Raw genomic sequence first — 21062 nt, 5'->3', positions numbered from 1 at the left:
CTGAACAGTTTCAAAGAACAAAGAAGACTGGGAAAGCAGCAATCTTAACGACAGCCTAAGCGTCCATGGTCCTTCTCCTTTACCAGATGTAGACCTGCAGCTTCCTGGGATTCTCAAGGACATCCTATTAACAGCAGAAGGGATAGGCTAGCAGCCATCTAACCCATCCTTTTATCTTACCAGAGTATAATATCTATGCAAGGCGCCACTAAAGCCACACTTATTTATGAAAAATAAAAATGAGAGCTTTGGCACGAGGAGCAGCTGCTGTAGTCCTGAGGGTTTCAAGCCTAAGCAGCCAATGTATGGTAGAATTTGACTCCAAACAGTCCTCAGGTGGGAGAAGGGTGAGTACCAAGTGCCATCAAGACGTAGTACAGAGAAGAGGATGACAGTAACTTTCTTTAAGCAAATAAAGTCCTACCCAGACCTAGGCGATGAACAGGATATTCTCCACCTTTGAGTGGAGAGTGAGATCTGACTTTCACATGAACTCTGGTGCTCCTTTTCTGACCACATCCCCTGGATAGGAAGGCCTGGTGGCATTCAGAGGAAGGATAGCAAGTTACCAAGAAGAGACTCAATACTCTAAGAGCATATATGGGGGGAGAGGTCTCCATCAATCACAGACATGGGGAGGGGAGAAGGGGAAGGAGGGAGGAATAGAAGGATATAAGGGAAGGGATAAAAACTGAGATGTAACATGAATAAATTAATAAAAAAGAAAAAAGAAAAGAAAAGAAAGTAAATAGAGAAGAGTATTGCTGTGGAATACGTGCTCTCATGGTGGGTAGTGTCCTAAAGTGAAGACCCATTCCATGGCCTAACACACTACAGATAGAAAACTAACTGAAGACTACAGGGGTTCAGGGCTGATAAGGCTAGAGCATTTCAGTCCAGAAAAGAGAATCACATGGCCTTTTATAAGAAGAGGATAACAGGGAAAAGACTGTCATGAGCACGGCGAGGAAGAAGGAAAAGCAGAGCAGAAAGGAGACTCTGTATCAGAGGACACAAGGACAAAGAGGAAGAAAACTATGGGCCAGCTGTTTCAGTGATGTGGGACCAAAGTGAAAAGTGGCCCAAAAAAACATAAGTTAAACAGGAGATGGTCAGACTGGTTGTTGGTCAGAGCAGAGGAAATAGAGAAACCTAAAGGGACAGGAGGTTGACATCCCCTTCTGCTGGTGGAGAGCAGACAGTGACTGGGGAAGCAGATGCTGCACATAAGCAAGCCAAACCTTTCCCCAAGCAAGATGAGAAAGAAAGACACAACCTGAACAATATTTCTGCATCTGCTGTGACTTCCTGCTGGGTCAGGGGTTAGAAGACATTGGTGTGAACATCCTTTTATGGAAACATCAGAGCCAAGAGGAAAAAGGAGAGCACCTGGAGAAGACAAAGTGCACCACAGCAAAGCTCCATGCAGGAAGAGGTTGGTGAAAAGAGGCCATCAATTAGCCACAATGGAGAGCAAGTAGAGTGAAATCCACAGAGAGTTTGACATTGAGTGAGCTCTCAGGAACAGCAAAATCAAACCTTGACATTCTCCAGGAGAACTGGGTGAGTGTGAGGTTTACCTGTGTTTTAGGTCTTTCCAATGTTTCTATTTCTATGATGAAGATCTGCTTGTGTGTCTTGGTCTCATATGGCTTCGTTCACTATAATGTTAAACACTTGCCCTAACACAACTAAACAGCTATAATTTGCAACACTATTAATTATGCAGGGGAATGAGTGTTTCTCAGCAACTCTGTAAGATGTAAAAATTGAGAGCCACCAGAGGCCCATGGGTAGCTACTGCCAAGACACTGAACCAGGCTCTTCCTTGCATGCCTAGGTGTGTCTCATTGTCTTTTCCTACATAGTCTCCCATTGTATATGACTGGTTTTTCATTATTCATGTGTTGACTTTTCAATAAATTCAATTCTAGTCCAACTGACCCCTCCTGAAATTACTTTCAGTCACAAAGTCAAGAATTTTGGTTTAACTTGAGTTTTAAATCCCTGAGAAGAATTCTACTACTGTAGATGGATTTGTGTAGCAAGTCTGTTGCCTGTGCACCAGTTACTGAGCCTTGTGAACATCAGAAAATCAAAAGGAGAATGCACACATGACCGTAATTTTCATTTTCAAACAATTCTATTAGCTGGCATGTGGGAACAGTGTGAGACAGATAATGGCTTGAATTACTGTTTGTCAGGAAAAAAGAATGGGTATGGAAAAGTAGATTTCAATAATTGTCACCCCCAACCCTATCCCATGCATCAGAACATTATTAAAATCCTGCAAACATTCTCCCTTGGCATCCAGAAAAAGCTCTTTCTATCTTCACAATTTCTAAGGGCTCAATTTCTCCCCAATCTCCACCCATAGTTTTCCTACAAAGACCGGGGGTTGAGGAAGCTTATCTCCTCTCACATGACCAGAGGCACTAAACAAGAAGTCCCCACCCTGTAGGGAATGAATAAAAGGCCAGCAGAGTCTGGAAGGCAGCACTACTGAGCTCCTGGAGGCAGCCAGGCAGTAAATGCTACATAGTGAACCCTTGAATTTAGAGGTAAGTGTGGCTGGTTCAGGTTTGGGTTGGGAGATCCACTTAAGCCATGTTTACAAGGTACACAATGAGTCCAGGAGCAACATTCAGGACTGCAGTTAGGAAAAGGGTTTGCTGGGATTCGGTATTTGTTGTGCATTTTAAAAGGAGACTGACCTAGAAATCTCAGCTGGCCAGTGTCACACAGGCTGGTTCTAGGGCTGGTGGCTAGAACTGTGTTGGCTCCTTCTCCGACAGGTCTTGGTGCTGCAGTGTTATTGGTGATTTCTATACTATCATCTTTTATCTACTTTGCAGATCTTGAAAATATATTATCTCTTTTACTTCTGTGCCCATTAATGAGCTTCAGTGTCTAGTCCAAATTTGATCATTACTCATTTTCATTTAGAAAGTAACTCACTACATGCTGACAGGAAGCCCCTTTACTTCAGCATGCTCCCAGGTGCTTAGAATTAGGGTGCCAGGCATCTCCCTTGCCTTCACAGAGCTCCAGAGCAAGAAGAATAGTGGAGACAAGAATTGTTAAGAGAAAGGATGACACTTAGGAGTGGAGAGCAGACCTGGGTGGGGCAGCTGCATTAGGGGAGGACAGCAGAGGCCCCGAGGCTCTGCTGTCCCAGTGACGGTGGGAAGGCTGAGGAATTGGAACTCAGAGACAGGGAGGAGGTAATGGCATTCTAAGATGAAAGAACAGGTTTTCAAGGATTCACATGGAACTTGAAAATGACAAAAGAATGGGCAGGAATGTAGGGACAGTAAGCTGGTCAGCTGAGAGGACCAACCAGAATGTAAGTCATTTACATAAGTCAGCCCAAACTTTCCTCAAGAACCTAGGAGAGGGATTTAAATGGAGGAGTCAAAGGATCTAGGTACACTTCAGGAGGCTGTGTCCCTCTCTCGGGAAATGGGAAGAAGAATGTGATGGTGTGATCTGAAGTTTTCTGGGCTAATTCATCCTCATCTTAGCACAGTAGGGAGAACTCTGGAACACATATTGGATGTCAAATGTCATCTGACAGTAAGAGCACAGTCATGAGATGCACAGTGACTCAGAACTGGGTTGAGGTGACAGGAGCAGTCACTTAGCCTGCAGCAAGCTGTCCATTCCTCTGGGAGGTGAGACATGCTCAAGGGAAAAGCAGCCTGGCTTCCTTTGGATGATGCAAGGCCCCTGAGCAGCCACTGCAGGGGAATGCTGCCTGCTGCACAGTGCAGTGGATAACAAGAGCCTGTGTCTGGGTCTCATCCAGCATCTCAGAGGCTTAGTAGCTGGCAAAGGTGGAGGACATTGTCTAATGCCTCATCAATGCTCAGGAGCATTCTTCCCAGGCAGAGTCTGGAATGCAGAATTGATGCAGCCAGCCCACAGGACCTGGAGGTCATGGTTGTTTGCTTCCCTCCACCATTTTCTTTATCCTACAGTCAACCATGGTCAGAAGAGAGGAGCTTCTCTGTATGGAAAGAGACTAGAGCACACCCCTCAGATGTGTCCTGTGTATGGGTTTCCTGATGATCTTTCCTTCTACTGTGCAGATGAGACAGAAGCTAGTATGGCCTGCTGCCATGACCACACTTAGCTGATAGCCTTAAAAGTGGAAGCACTGCGACCTAGAAGGAATTTTTGAAATCCAATTGAAAAGATTTATGACCTTTCAAATGAGAAACAGGACTAGAGTCCCAGATTTCCCTCTATCAATGAACCATCAGCTCTGCCTTGAGTACCATTTCTGCTTTGCCTCCAGACTCTGCATCATGAGCACTGTGTGTGAAGCCAATGGCACCTTTGCCATCCAACTGTTGAAGATGCTCTGTCAAAAAGATCCTTCTGAAAATGTATGTTTTTCTCCTATGAGCATCTCCTCTGCTCTAGCTATGGTCCTCTTGGGGGCGAAGGGAGACACTGCAGCCCAGATAGCCCAGGTAAGTTGTGTGTCACCCCTATACCTGTTTTGCATGAATAAGAGCTTCTGAGAAGGCACAGTGGTGATATGCACACACTGGTTTAGGGAGCAGGAAATAAAGAGGAAGGAAGACACAATCTCCTCCACTAACACTTGATTCCTGAAAATGAGATTTCCTGAGCTATGACTTGAGGGCACACCCAAAATTTTGTCCAATTTTCATAAAATAATGGTGCATCATAATCACATGCTATGCCTTATAGAACAGGGCTTTAATTGCAGCTTCTGAAGGAGACAGAGATGGAGGATCCCAAGTCCAAGAATAGTCTGGGAAAATTACTTTTCATAAAACAAGATTTATAAAAATGGAGGGAGAATATTATGCTATAACATAGGTTCAGTCCCAAGTTCACCAAAGTAAGAACATAGAAGATATAGTAATTTTTTGAAACACGGGTTGCTGACACCCATCTAGTTTTTCTTTGTTTATTTTTGGTGATTCAAGACAGAATTTCTCCCTATAGCCTTTCCTCTTCTGGACTCGCGTAGATCAGGCTGGCCTGTAACTCAAAGATATCTACCTGCCTCTGCCTTCCAAATGTTGAAATGAAAGGTGTGATCCTCCAAGCCCAGCCTGGTCTATGTTATCTTAAGGGCAACAGACTCTGTAATAAATCTAGGACAAGGAAATATAATTCCTATTCTGCATTTTGTCCAACCTTCATTGCATCAGCTAAGGTGTTGAAGGGGCTACAATGTGTGTAGGTAGTCCAATGCTGAGTGGGCATTAGGTGGGTTATTTTAACTGGCTTCCCATGAACATTCAAGGGTATTAGGAATGGGTCTCTAATATCTAGGCAAGGAGTTGGAGTCAGAGTTCCAAGTCAAAAAGGAGGCATTTGCCTGAGAAAAAACCTTCAGCATACTGTTCCATGGTAGTAAGGTGTCACTGTTGCTCTGTGGTTTGCCAGAAATTTTTTCTCATGAAGATCCTCTCAGGTATACCTGCTCATCCTAATCATTTCCAAACTCAGACCATGAAGACAAGATTAATGCTCAGTTGTCATTAGAAGTATTTATGTTTTGTTGGGGACTTTTCTCTCCTCTGGTCCTGATTTCTCTTTGAGTCTAGAATGTTCAGAGTATCTGCTTGATTTTTCCCATCGTCTCTTGGTACCATTCTGATCCTGGCCTCATCACGTTTATGACCTGAGTGTCTTCTACTCCTCTCCCTTGACTTGGAGTGAACATGCCTTGCATTCAGCTCCAGCATCTTTTTTACATTGACGAATTTTATAGAGAACTCTTGTACAAAGCTCCATTTGTAAACTGTAAAGATGTTCTTTTTGACATGTTTTATAATTGATACACCTCAAGGGCCTTTGTGTAAAACCATAAAGAAAAAGAATCTTGACAGAAGGGTAAGTCTAATGTTTTGTGAATAAAAGAAACAAATGTTCATTGAAAAAATAAATAAGGGGGATTCCAAGATGGCATTGACCAGTATGCACCATAGCTGGTCTACTCCGAGGAAACCAGGCATGTGAATGGAGCCACAGACTGCTGGATTTTGAGAACTGTAGGTGAGTGGGGCCCCAAACTCTGCAGACTGCCAGTGGGTCTAACCCTGGGACAAGCAACAGCCCGGAGGTGCTAAACACATTCCCCAAACTCTGAAACAAAATCCACAACCAAGCTGCAGCCAGCACATTAAACCCAAACTCACCATTTGGGGAGGGGATTTTCCGGAATCCCCAACCTGAGGAGTCTCAGCGAATAGGGTGAAACTACCATTGAACCTCTCCATCCACACCACGCCAAACTGTGGAGGTCACCTGCCTAGCCCGAGTGGAAACACAGGTGGCAGGACTCACCAAAAACAGCCAGAACTGGCGTGTAGCTCGTGGTCTGCATCCTGGGCCCAATCTGAAGCCAGACACAAAGGATTGACCCTGCAAACAGAGGCAGTTAGAAATCAGCATGGACTGCTCCCACAGCCCAGTGGGACCACCCACGTTATCGGGACACGTGGGTCTTGCTTGCGGTGTCTAACTGCTGACCTAAAGTGATCTGGGAGTATCCTGGCTTTCACTGGCAGAAAGAGAAGATACAGGGGATTCCACCAGTGGTCTGAATCACCATTGTCACCAGCCACTTGCCCGGGCTGCCAGCACTGACCCGGCACTCCCCAAACAACAGAACCTAGCTGGGTCCATTCTTGCGGGCACGAAAGGACCTCTCATGATACAGGGAAATTGCTGCCTCCTTGGATACTGCCAGTGGCCTGAAACCATACTGTCTCAGGCCCACCAGGCACTGATCCTGTAATCTCCAACAGGCAGATCCTAGCTGGGTCAGCTCCTGCAGACCAAGCAAGAACTCCCAAATTCATGGGAGAGGCCGGACGCTCCTACAGAGTATAGAGGCAGAGCTAAAAGACAGCTGCAGCCCAGAAGATCTGATCCACCTGGGGTCTTGGCTACAAAGCAACAGGAAGGACAGGCAGCTGGGATCAACCTACACAACCAGAGAGCTTGTGTGCTGACCTTATTCTAGATCCCAAAACTGTTGATCTGAATTATAGCAGTAAGGTGAAAAGGCCCAAACAGAAACCTACTTTGCATGACTCAGCCTGGAGCCTAAGGTGTTGAGAAAAGTCTCCAGGAGTAGAATCTGAATCACCTGCCTGGTCCAGGGAAATACTCCCTGATCCCCACAGGCAAGGGCACCCTACCTATAATCAGGCATCAACTATTGACTCTCAAACAGGGAAGGTCACTACAAACCACCTCCCAACATCAGAGTCACCAAAATGACAAGAGGACAGTGAAATAACGCTAACAAAAACCAAAACAGGTTGGCATCTCCAGATCCCAGCAATCCCAATTAAAACAACCTGGAGAACCCAACAACAATTGATATACAAGAAAATGACCTCAAGTCCTTAGTAAGTAAGATGATAATGGAAGAAACAAATAAAATCTGTAAAAAAAAAAAATGCAGGAGGAGGCAAATAAGAGGGCTGAGGATTTAAAAGAATCATATAAAGAGGCATTTGAAGAATTTCAGAAAAATACAAATAACCAGATGAAGGAAATCTTTAAAACAGTTCAAGACCTGAAGATAAAAATGGAAGCTATCATAAAGGAACACACAGAAGAAAAACGTGATCGAGAAGCATCAGAAAAAAAAGCAAGCATCTCAGAGGTGGCCTTATCTAACAGATTGCAAGAAATGGAAGAATGAATATCGGGACTTGAAGATACAATCGCAGAACTGGAAACATCCATCAAGGGAAATTCTAGGTCTGAAAAGTGTCTGACACAGAACATTCAAGAAATCAAGGACACCATGAGAAGACGAAACTTGAGAATAATAGAGATAGAGGAAAGAGAAGGCAAACGACTCCACAGCCCAGAAAATATCTTTAATAGAACAATAGAAGAAAATTTCCCCATTTTGAAGAAGGAGATGTATATGAGCATACAAGAGGCATACAGAACACCAAATACAGTAGACCTGAAAAGAAAATCTTCCCACCACATGATAATAACAACAGCACAAAATATACAGAACAAAGAAAAAATATTAAAAGCTGCAAGAGAAAAAGGCTGAGTAACATATGAAGGCAAACCTATCAGAATTACTCCAGACTTCTCAGAAGAGACCATGAAAGCCAGAAGGGCCTGGACAGAGGTTCTGCAAACCCTAAGAGAACACAGATACCAGGCAAGATTACTATAACGCAGTGAAATTATCAATAACTGTTGATGGAGAAAACAATATCTTCCATGACAAAAACAAATTCAAACAGTACCTAGCCACAAATCCGGCTTTACAGAAGTTACTAGAAGGAAAACTCCACCCCAAAGGGTCAAACTACAACCAAAACTACATAGGAAGTAGGTAACTATACCATCGCAAAATCACAACCTCACAAAATCTCAACTATTACAAATACCAAAAATGAAAGGACTTAGCAATCATTGGTCATTAATATCTCTCAAGGTCAATGGTCTCAATTCTCCAATAAAAAGACACAGACTAACTGAGTGGATGCATAAACATGACCCAACATTCTTCTGCCTTCAAGAAACACATCTCAACCACAAGGACAGACATTGCCTCAGAGTAAAAGCTTGGGGAAAAATATTCCAAGCAAATAGTCACAAGAAATAAGTTGAGGTAGCCATTCTAATATCTAATAAAATAGACTTTCAACCAAAATTAATCAAAAGAGATGAGGATGGACACTTCATACTCATCAAAGGTAAAGTCAATCAAGAAAACATCATGATTTTGAACATCTATGCTCCTAATACAAGGGCTCCCACATTTGTAAAAGAGTTATTAACAAAGCTTGAACCACTCATCGATACCCACACATTAATAGTGGGAGATTTCAACACCCTACTTTCACTCAAGGATAGGTCTTTGAATCAAAAACAAAGCCGGAAAATAACTTCATTAACCAATGTCATGAATCATATGGATCTAACAGATATCTACAGAACTTTCCACCCAAACGCAAAGGATTATACCTTTTTCTCAGCACCCCATGGAACATTCTCTAAAATTGATCAAATAGTTGGTCACGAAGCAAACCTCAACAGATACAAGAAGATTGAAATAATACCTTGTATCTTATCAGATCACCATGGTCTAAGGCTGGACTTCAACTACAACAGAAATAACAAAAAGCATACTAACACGTGGAAACTAAACAACTTTCTACTTAATGACACATGAGTCATGGAAGAAATAAGGGAAGAAATAAAAGACTTCCTGAAATTCAATGAAAATGATGGAACAACATACCCAAATTTGTGGGACACATTGAAAACAGTGCTAAGAGAAAAATTCATAGCACTAAGTGCCTTCAAAAAGAAAATGGAAACATCCCACATAAACAACTTAACAACACATCTGGAAGCTTTAGAAAAAAAAAGAAGCAGAAACACCCAAGAGGAGTAGACACCTAGAAATAATCAAACTCAGGGCTGAAATCAATAAATTAGAAACAAAGAGAACAATCCAAAGAATCAACAAAACCAAGAGCTGGTTCTTTGAGAAAATTAACAAGATAGACAAACCGTTAGCCAATCTAACTAAAAGACAGAGAAACACTATCCAAATTAACAAAATCAGAAATGAAAAGGGAGACATAACAACAGACACCAAAGAAATACAAAGAATCATAAGAACCTACTTTAAAAGCATTTATGCCACAAAATTTGAAAATCTAAGGGAAATGGACAATTTCCTCAACCGATTCCATTTGCCAAAATTGAATCAAGACCAGATAAACAAATTAAATAGCCCTATTTTGCCTATAGAAACAGAAGCAACCATTGATAGTCTCCCAACCAAAAAAAAGCCCAGAGCCAGATGGTTTCAGCGCAGAATTCTACCAGTCCTTCAGAGAGGAGCTAATACCGATACTATTCAAGCTATTCCAAAAGATAGAAATGGATGGAATATTACCAAATTTATTCTATGAGGCCACAGTCACATTGATACCTAAACGCCACAAAGACCCAAGAAAAAAAGAGAATTTCAGACCAATTTCTCTTATGATCATTGATGCAAAAATACTCAACAAAATACTCGCAAAGCAAGTACAACAGCATATCAAAGACATCATTCATCATGACCAGGTAGGATTCATTCCAGACATGCAGGGATGATTTAACATATGGAAATCCATCAATGTAATCCACCATATAAACAAACTGAAATAGAAAAACCACATGATCATCTCTTTAGATGCAGAAAAAGCATTTGACAAAATCCAACACCCATTTATGTTTAAAGTTCTGGAGAGATCGGGAATACAAGGTACTTATCTAAACATAATAAAGGCTATATACAGCAAACCAACAGCCAACATTAAATTAAATAGAGAGATACTCAAGGAAATCCCACTAAAATCGGGGACCAGACAAGGCTGCCCACTTTCCCCATATCTCTTCAATATAGTTCTTGAAGTTCTAGCCAGAGCAATAAGACATCAAAAGGAGATCAAGGGGATCCAAATGGGAAAGGAAGAAGTCAAATTATCCCTATTTGCAGATGATATGATAGTGTATATAAGTGACCCCCAAAATTCCACCAGAGACCTCCTACAGCTGATAAACACCTTCAGTAAATTGGCAGGATACAAAATAAACTCAAAAAAGTCAGTAGCTTTCCTATATACAAATGACAAACAGGCAGAAGAAGAAATTAGGAAAATTACTCCCTTCACGATAGCCACAAGCAATATAAAATATCTAGGAATAACCCTAACCAAGCAAGTGAAGGACCTATTTGAAAAAAACTTTAAATCTCTGAAGAAAGAGATTGAAAATGACATCAGAAGGTGGTGGGATTTACCTTGTTCGTGGATTGGGAGAATTAACATAGTAAAAATGGCCAGCTTACCAAAATCAATTTTCAGATTCAATGCAATCCCTATCAGAATACCTACAAAATATTTTGAAGATATTGAAAAAACAATTCTCAACTTCATATGGAGAAACAAAAAGCCCAGAATAGCAAAAACAATCCTATACAACAAAAGATCCTTGGAGGAATCTCCATACCGGATCTCAAGCTGTACTATAGAGCAACAGTAATTAAAACAGCGTGGTACTGGCACAGCAATAGGCTAGTGGGTCAATGGAATTGAACTGAAGACCCAAAGATGAATCCACACACATTTGGTCACTTGTTTTTTGACAAAGAAGCCAAATCCATTCAATGGAAAAATGACAGCATCTTCAACAAATGGTGCTGGTCTAACTGGATGTCTACATGTAGAAAAATGCAATTAGACCCCTATTTGTCACCATGCATAAAACTCAAGTCCAAGTGGATTAAAGACTTCAACCTAAAACCAGAGACATTAATCCAGTTAGAGGAAAAAGTGGGGGAGACTCTGGAACACATAGGCACAGGAGACAACTTCCTGAACAGAACACCAACAGCCCAGGCCTTAAAGTCAACAATTAATAAATGGGACCTCATGAGGCTGAGAAGCTTCTGTAAGGCAGGTGACACTGTCAAGAGAACAAAGCGACAGCTTACAGACTGGGAAAAGATCTTCACCAACCCTTAATCTGACAAAGGTCTAATATCCAAAATATATAAAGAACTCAAGAAATTAAACACCACCAAACCAAATAACCCAATAGAGAAATGGGGCTCAGAAGGAAACAGAGAATTCTCAAAAGAGGAATATCAAATGGCTGAGAAACACTTAAGGAAATGCTCAACCTCCTTAGTCATCAGAGAAATGCAAATCAAAACAACACTGAGATTCCATCTTACACCCATCAGAATGGCTAAGATCAATAACTCAACTGATGCCACATGCTGAAGAGGATGTGGAGAAAGAGGAACACTCCTTCATTGCTGGTGGGAATGCAAACTAGTACAACCACGTTGGAAATCTCTCTGGTGCTAGCTCAGAAAAATGGGAATAGGGCTTCCTCAAGACCCAGTTATTCCACTCCTTGGAATATACCCAGAAGATGCACTACCACCCAACAGGGACATATGCTCAACCGTGTTCATAGCTGCCTTATTCATAATAGCCAGAACATGGAAACAGCCTAAGTGTCCCTCAGTAGAAGAATGGACAAAGAAACCGTGGTACATTTACACTATGGAATGCTACTCAGCTATTAAAAACAAGGAATTCCTGAAATTTGTGGACAAATGGATTGAACTAGAAATTATCATAATGAGTGAGTTCACCCAGAAGCAAAAAGAGTTAAATGGTATATACTCACTTATGTCGAGACACTAGTCCAAGGGGTACGTCCCCATGAAAAACTTAACTACCAGGAAAGTGGGTCATAGGGGAGGACATCCTATTGAGACTTTAGGTGTGAGAAGCCTGGAAGAATGAGGAAATAGAAGGATCCAGAGGGTCCTGGAAAACTACAGGTGGGTCTGGGCCCTGGGGTCTTCCTCAAACTATTACACCAGCCAAGAAAAATATAGGCAGTAAACTTCGAACCCCTACCCAGACTAACTGATGGACAGGACATTCTCCACAGTTAGGTGGAGAAGGAGATCTGACTTTCACACAAACTCTGGTGCCCCATATTTGACCATGTCCCTTGGATGGGGACGTCTGGTGGCACTCAGAGGAAGGATAATAGGTCACCAAAAAGAGACTCGATACCCTATGAGCATATACAGGGAAAGGAGGTTCCCCCCCCCAGTCACAGACATAGAGGAGGGGAATGGGGGGGGAAAGTGGGAGGGAAGGAGGAATGGAAGGATACAAGGGATGGGATAACAACTGAGATGTAATATGAATAAATTAATAATTAAAAAAGGAAAAAAGAAAAAAATAAACAAAAAATAAAAATAAAAAGATAATTAATCATCAGAAGAGGTTTTTCATAATTAGTCCTTATAGTCTAACCAATATTAATTATGTATGTGTGTGCCTGCGCATTCGGAAGCATGCATACATGCTTGTGTGCACTCTTGCTTGCCTCTTTATGAAGAGGAAGGAGTCAGTGCTGGGTGTCTTCCTCTTGTCAGTCAATCCTAAAGTGAGATTACAGGCACACAGTGGGCCCATCTTTGTATGTGCTTAGTGGAAATCAAACTTAGACCCTCAGGGACTTGACTCTATTTACCTATAAACTTCCTTTGCAATAACATGATTCTTCACGGAGCTGATAATGTTTCGTTTTTTTTTTTTCCCCCCACAGGCACTTGGTTTAAACCAAGTGAAAGACATTCACCAGGGCTTCGAGTCACTTCTCTGTCACCTGAAGAAGCCAAACAGAAAGTACACCCTTAGAATGGCCAACAGGCTCTTTGCAGAGAGAAAATTTGAATTGCTCCTAGTAAGTTAGTTGTACCAGTAGAATGAAACAATTGTACCCAAATACTTGTTGCTGTAGATGCCAGGAGAAAGGCCCTAGAGAACTTGAGAAGAGTAAGGACAAGTGTTATCCAGTATGAGGGTGTACATCTTTAATGCATGCTTGTAGAAGACTGAGACTAGAGGGTCATGAGTTATAAGCAGCTTGGGTTACATAATGGGAGACTCACCTATGTAACTGTCCTCGAAGATTTAAAATCTATTTCTAAGTTTATTTATTTACTTGTTCTTTCCACTGGAAAGCCCTAGTATATGAAGATGTTTGTAATTTAAAGTGATATCTACTGTAGTTTAAAGTGATAATTTAGTTTTTGTAATGCCGTAGAGTTCAGAATACTGAAGCACTTGCTGACATTTATTTGAAATTTACCTTCCTGAATATTTTTCTCTCCAAAGGCCTTTAAGGAGTCCTGCCTTCAGTTCTATCACTCACAGATTGAGCAGCTCTCCTTTGTCACAGCTGCAGAGGAGTCCCGGAAACACATAAACACGTGGATCTCCAAAGAGACTGACGGTCAGAATCTCAAGTTACTCACACCCCACAGTCTTGTCCTTGCCATCCCTGCCCCTCTCCTTCCTCCCCTCCTCATTCCATTAATGTTTACTTCTTCACACCACAGACTAATCTCACTGTGATTTCACAGAGTCCAAGTGATGCAGACTAGCTAGTCCATCTGGTAGCATTTAGAGTGAAATCATGAAGGTTCTACTCAGACAGTGAGATTTTAAAGACAGAGCAGTTGGTGCAGTTTTGAAGGACAAAGGGCCAGATGCAATATCCTGAGAACTCAAGTCAAACAGATTCCTTAGAAGACACAGGTGTCGTGCAGTGTTCACAGGCCATGTGACTCTGACATCTCTGAGATGGAGACCCCTGGGTAGACCTCCCTGACTACCTGCCTGTATCTGCTTCTTCCTCCATCCTGTATTGCTTCAGTCCACTTAGCTCTGAAGAGGACTTCTGTCTCTACCTCCCCACATCCTGTTTCAGCTCTGTTACTTCTGTTTCATGAACCTAGACTTGATCTCCAATGAAGACCCTCTGTCAGGGCTGTCAGTTACACCGACCTACAGAGCCTCCCATTTGCAGTTGAACCTTACTTGTTTTTAGTCAGAGATGGCATCTTGCAGCCTTGGTCTTTCAGATCACTGAGATAACTGCTTGACATTTAAACCATTCAGATGTTTTCCTATCGCTAGGTACATTTCTATTTCTGCTCAAAGTCAGTACTGAAAGAAAATTTTTCTTTCAGACATCAATTACGGAGGAAGGGAATCTATCTTCTTACCTGCATTACATCTTCGAGGGATGGACAGCACTCCAGAGTGTAGACTAGGAAGACCTCCTCCATGAAACGCTTTCTGACTTTGAGTCTCTGCCATGTTGTGGGAGGATAGAACTGGCCATGACCGTGGAGTGCTAGAGTAGACGCTAAATTTAACATTAGTTTACTAGCTGGGTCCTCTAGAGGAACAGAATGAATATATATTATAGATGAGTCTAAATAGATGGACACACACAGTATAAACTGAGCACTCATCAGTAGACTTTCCTCATGTGGAGTGACCAAGATGTGGGAGCTGCTCAGTCTATTCAGTGGACACCTCAGCAGTCTTAGTCTGGCATGCAAGGCCTACAGGATTCTGCAGAGCCACTAGTCTTCATCCTCATGAGGGACAGATCAATTGTCAGGTAAAATTGGCAGGTGCAATGCTTGTACAGTGCCTCAGCAATAACTTCTGAGGCAGGCCGACAAAAGCACTGTTACTTCTCTCTCTTACCTTTGTATCAATAATCACAACAGGGTGTTGCCCACTCTGAGGCGATTTCTCTCCATTACTTACATCTGGGAAATGACCTCACAGACTGGCCAGACATGTCTCTTAGCTGATTCCATAACCAGTCCAGATGACAACCAGGTGTACCCAGCCCAGGGGGGTAACCCTGCTCCACTCTCACCTCTTCCACATTTCCTGCTTGTTTTCTTCTCCACCCAGGAGTTGTTTTTTCTGCTTTTCCTCAACCTGCTTTCTTGAGAGACTTACAAGTCTCTCACCATCCTCAGCTTGGCAATGTTCCTCAGGGTGCATGACCTCTAGTCAAACATGGACATTGGAGTTTTGTTTTGATTTACTTTTTAAAGTGTTTACCCACATTCAGCAAATTTAAAAACACGATGTTTGTATCTTACCAGATGTCCTATTGGTTTATGTTTCACACGTGTATTAAGGAACCTGAATGAAGTCTTTGCTTTCTTAAAGGCAAAATTCCAGAGCTGTTGTCAAGTGACTCAGTTGATCGAGAGACCAGGCTGATCCTTGTCAATGCCTTATATTTCAAAGGAAAGTGGCATCAAGTGTTTAAAAGAGGAAACACCACGGAAATGCTATTTAAAATAAATGAGGTAAGGACCAGTATCCAAAAGTCCATGCAGTGAAGAAACTGCCTACAAAGTGATTACAGTGACTATGCAGCTCACGGATCAGTGGTAGAGACTGTTTAGCTTGTGTGGGGTGCTGAGAGTCATCAGAGGCCAAGAAAAAGAAAATCAGGAAAGCACAGAAAACATTTTGAGACTTATATTTCTGAATGAAGGGATAAACTTCATGTAGTCAATATAGAAATAAATAGTATTTACTGCCTGTGTGAAATTGTATTCTGTTGATGACTCTTACCACTTCTGAAAATTTATCATGAAACCTTTGTTTCTGCCTCATAGTAGGAACCAAATGTTCATTTATGTTCAATAAAAAGTGAAAACTGAGCTGCTAATGAAGTATAATCCATTTATGGAGCATGGCACAGAGTAGAAAGAATGCACAAACATATGCATCCTTCAGGGGTTTTTTTTATTTAAAAGAAGAACCACTTAAATTATTCTTCAATTAATTGTTATTAACTAGTATTCATAGCTTTTGAATAATGACAAGAAGTTAATAAGATGTCAGTCTTATCTAGAGTATAACTTGAATTAAAGTAGATATTAGAATAATTTGCCCAATCACTATAACATATAATTTAATATATTTTAGAGTTTATCAATGTTAAACTTCTCATTCCTTTTTTTTATTAGTAATATTCTTAAAGAGTTTGGAAAAGTGACTTTTTATTGGGAAATTTAATCCATATTATAGATGGCCTGTAGGAAATTTTTGTGTTTATTGTCCAACTGTAATTAAAGTCTTTCCAGAAGACCCAATTATTTATTAAAATAGTACTGGTGGATTATTAGAACTGCACCAACTCGAAAAAATGACAAACAAATACATAAGGGTCTATGCAAAGGGCCCCAACTTGTAAAGGGTTGAAAACATTATCTGCTTTGTGAAGGGTTTTCACACTGTTAAGGCATAACAAACATACATGGAGATCTGCCCATATGGTCCCCATCGGTAGTAATTTAACTTGGAATTACCCTTCCCTCTGATGGGCTATGAGGCTGTATAGCTCCACCCCAGTCCTGTGCCTGTATGTGCTCTTGAGCTTTCTGCTCTGTGGTGGGTTGGAAGGCTGTGACCCATCATGAACCTTTGAGCATGTGTGCTTCTGTGGCCATGCTGTTATCTGAGAGGAAGTATCTGCCTGTGGTCCCATTCACACCACCATGAAAATATTCCAGTCGGCTTTAGGAAAATGTTTTCTGTTATTTATAATTGATTGTGCTATTTCTATAGATAAAATTCTTGACCATATTAAATGATAAAATTCTAGCTGTGATGTACTAGTCTTCTTTCCATTAGAGTAACTAACTGACATTGTCAACTTAAAGAGGGAAGAGTTTATCTAATCGGATGGATCCTGAAGTTTCCTTCTAGGTCAGTTGGTCCAATCCAGGTTGTGGTGGTGCAGTACAGCATGGCAGAAATGCATGGTGGAGGCTTGCCCACCTCACAGCGGTCAGGAAGCAAAAGAGAGAAACAGGAAGGGGCTGCAGGTCAATGTCCTTCAGAGGAGCATCCTTTCCAATATATAACTTCCCTCCCATTAGTCTCCACCTCCTGAACGTTTGGTACGCTCTCAGTGGTCACTATCTGGGGACAAAGGCTTTCGAACATGAGTCTTTGTGGGTCATTTAAACCCAAACCTAGGATTCTTAAATAGTAACAGTTTAATGTTTCACTTCCTTTTCTGGATAATGCATCATCTTTCTGTAGTTAGCGCATGTCCTGATAAATTTTGGGTTTTATTTTTTGTTTTGCTCTTGGTGTGTGTGTGTACGTCTGTCCAGCGGTTGGTCTGTCTGTCTCTCTGTCCATGTGTTTCTATGTGTGATTCTGTGTATCAATCTGAGAAAAGTTAGAAAAAGGACTTTAAGTTGAGAAATTACCTCCATAAAATCGTTCTAAAGGCAAATCTTCTAGGCATTTTCTTGGTTAATGATTGCTAGAGGAGGGTCCAGCACACTATGCATAGTGTTCAAGCCCTGGTATGTGCATCTGAGTTAGGGAGGAAACCAGTCTGGAAAAGCCATGGGGGTGTGTAAAAATGTTATCTTTCTCCATGGCTTCAGCCTGAGTTCCTGCTCTGACTGCCCCCAGTGTGGGAGTGTGACCTGAGAGTTGGAATAAAAAAATAAACCCTTTCCAGCACAAATTGTTTTTTGACATGGCATTTGGTCACACTGGAAAACCCTAACAGACACAAGTCACATATCAGCTTACACTCATTTTTAATGAAATCAGAAGAGGCTAGCAGACGTGTTCTAAGTGCTCATCTGAATTGAATATTGTTTATATTGAGTGACTTCTGAAACTAAGTGCAGATCATTTGGATACACTGAACTATCTTAACAATATGGAATATGGCATGTATTTGTCTGTACAGAAGGAGGAAAGGCCAGTGCAGATGATGTATCAGGAAAAAAAGTTCAACTTCGCCTTTGTGACGGAAGTACAGTCACAAATACTGGAGATGCGCTATAAGGGAAAGGAGCTGAGTATGTTCATCCTGCTCCCAGATGAAGGTGTGGACCTCAGCAAGGTGAGGAATAAGAGTCTGTATCATTGACCACTCTGAATGTCTTTGAGAAAATCTAGTGTCCCTGGGGCCACTTATCATTAGAACAGAACCCAATGTTGTCACCTTGGCAATGGCTATTAGAGAAGGTAACACTCACAGACCCAGACTTGAGTTATGTGTGGGCTCTGGGCTTTGGGCTCAAACTGTGTCCAGGGCTCCCTTTGTGGGTGCTCTGCACCTGGCAAATGATGTAACTTCAGAGATGTTTATCACAGAGGATGAAATGAAGAGAACTCAAGTAGTACACAGCACAGTGCATAAAAAATTCTCACTCACTGTAATATAATCTGTGTCATGATATTTATCAGTATTTTATTTAATATCTGAGAACATAAAATGGAAAATTATTGCACTTGTCTAACAAAGACAAAGAGGGGTGCAGCTGGGAGGGAAGAGTCAGAAAGGTCATTATGTCACACCTTGTAGCAGGATTTCCCACAGTGGGGAAGCCATCCTCTCCATGGTGGACAGTGGAGTATGAAGGACCTCAGGGGTCTTTGTAAATAGAACAGCTCCCCTGCTCTCTGCTTCCAGCTCCCTAACTGTGGCATTGCTCTTCTAGAGTGTGAGCTAGTGTTTCAACCTTGACAAAAGTCCTGACATGAATAACCTACAGGAGGAAGGATTTATCTCAGCAAACAGATTCAGAGAGTTCACTTCAAGTTTCTTGGCCCCTTCACACATAGGCGAGGTGAATGTGGAAGGGAATATGGATTTCTTAGTTTATCTGAAGAGGAGAAAGGACAAAGGACAAAGGATTGATAATGAACACCTGAAGTTTACCACCAGCAACTAATTCCTTTATTCAGCTAGACCCACCTCACACCTTAAGTTTTCCGTACCTCACTAAACATTGTCACAAGTTTCAGAGCGATAGTTCATGAAGAGTCTTTGATGATATTTCTTCATGAAAGCCATAACAACACACAAAGCAACTTGATATCCACTTTCTAGTTTGGCTCACACAAAGAGTCCTTTATATTTTGATGTTTAATTTTTACTTCAGCAGACATGATTTATTGTCTTTGAACTAAGTCTAGTAAAAGAAAATGAAATCAGACAGCAACTAAATCACAGTCACCTGGACATGGAAATCTGTCAGAATCAAAGATATCCCTAAAGTGATTTAGGGGAAGACAACCAAGTCTTCTGATCATCAGTATCTTGGTGCCCAAGCCCATAAAGGAAGACACAAACAAACTGGCAGGACAATGGGACCCTCACATTAGCTATAGGAACAGGCAGTGGCCCCTGTAAAATGATGGAAGAATTGCCCATGTGGCTCTGGGTAAGACCTCAACTGTGAGTCTGAAAGTCCCAAATTCTGCTTTTTCAGGTGGAAAACAATCTCACCTTTGAGAAGTTAACAGCCTGGACCAAACCTGGTTTTATGACGAAAACTGAGATTGAGGTGTACCTTCCAAAATTCAGGCTGCAAGAGAAATATGACATGGAATCCATTTTTCAACAGTTGGGAATGGTGGATGTCTTCCAAGAGGGCAGTGCTGACTTATCAGCAATGTCTCCAGAGAGGGGTCTAAGTGTGTCCAAGTGTCTTCACCAGAGCGTGGTAGAGGTCAACGAGGAAGGCACAGAGGCTGCAGCAGGGTCAGCCATGGAAGTGGTTGATTGTTGTTTGGGCCAAGTGTTCTGTGCTGACCACCCCTTCCTTTTCTTCATCAGGCACAACAAAACCAACAGCATCCTGTTCTGTGGCAGGTTCTCATCTCCATAAAGGCACATTTACTCCATAGGGCACAGTTCTCTCTTCAGCATCTCTTCAACACTCTGTGAGGGTGTGCAAATAAGGGGATGCCATGTTCCAAGCTGAGGAAACTTTCTCCTGGCAGCCTGATCTTATGATGCCTGCATTTGGCTCTTTCTATCACAACAATCATTGTGCCCTATGCCAGGTTAAACCTAATGGTGCCCTATAGCCTATGCCATGCCTCTGGTAGCGGCAACTTACAGCCAATAATTTAGAGGCAACTAGATGTGATCTCACTGTGTAAGAGAATCATAATGGAGCTTGAGGGAAGGCTCAATAGTCAGGAGAGCTTCCAGCTCTAGCACAGGGCCCAGGCACATTTCCCACCACCACATGACTGCTCCAAGCTTCTTAAACTCCAGTTTCATGGCCTTGATGTCATTTTTGGATTCTAATGGGTCTCGCATGTGCGTCGTGTGCTTATATTCACACACCTAGAAGGAAATTAAAAAAATAAAAACATGTTTAATTAATTGACTATTATCTGCTATTATGGCTTTTCTGGATATGTTGCAGTTATTCTTATAACAATATCAGCAATTTATGGGTAAGAGTCAGTGACATGTCTGTGTCATGTCTTCATCCCCTTTCAAACACATTGTGAATTCATCAAGAAATGGCTCTCCATTCCTCCTCTGTCTGCATAACCAACAATCTCCTCTCTGTCTCTGCCACTTTTCCTATTGTGGACATTTTGTATTGGTTGTCTCTTTGCTTTCTTGACCGTGTCCTCTGATGCACAGAGATTTCTCTTTTCATCGAAGTTCCCTTCATTAATTCTTCTCACTATGTGGTATGCAGGCCACAGCTAAGACTTTCACTGTCAACCCCAAGGCCACAGTACACTGTCCCCATGTTTTCCTCCAAGGCTTTAATGGCTTGTGGCTTTTATATTTAGGTCACTGATCCCATATGACTTTTATTT

General features: G+C 41.7%; 1 protein-coding gene across 1 annotated transcript; it reads left to right on the top strand.

Moving 5' to 3' along the window:
* The first annotated feature begins 4310 nt into the window (after positions 1 to 4310).
* LOC127210125 (serpin B9-like) lies at positions 4311 to 20250 on the top strand. The gene is made up of 6 exons (XM_051169812.1): positions 4311 to 4478; positions 13174 to 13311; positions 13746 to 13863; positions 15612 to 15754; positions 18175 to 18330; positions 19706 to 20250. Exons 1-6 carry the CDS (start codon positions 4311 to 4313, stop codon positions 20102 to 20104), a joined length of 1122 nt encoding a protein of 373 aa, XP_051025769.1. The 3' UTR covers positions 20105 to 20250.
* The last annotated feature ends 812 nt before the right edge of the window (positions 20251 to 21062 follow it).

Source organism: Acomys russatus, chromosome 3 (genome assembly GCF_903995435.1).
Source record: "Acomys russatus chromosome 3, mAcoRus1.1, whole genome shotgun sequence".
Taxonomy (NCBI): Eukaryota; Metazoa; Chordata; class Mammalia; order Rodentia; family Muridae; genus Acomys; species Acomys russatus.
This window is presented reverse-complemented; position numbering and strand designations above follow the sequence as displayed.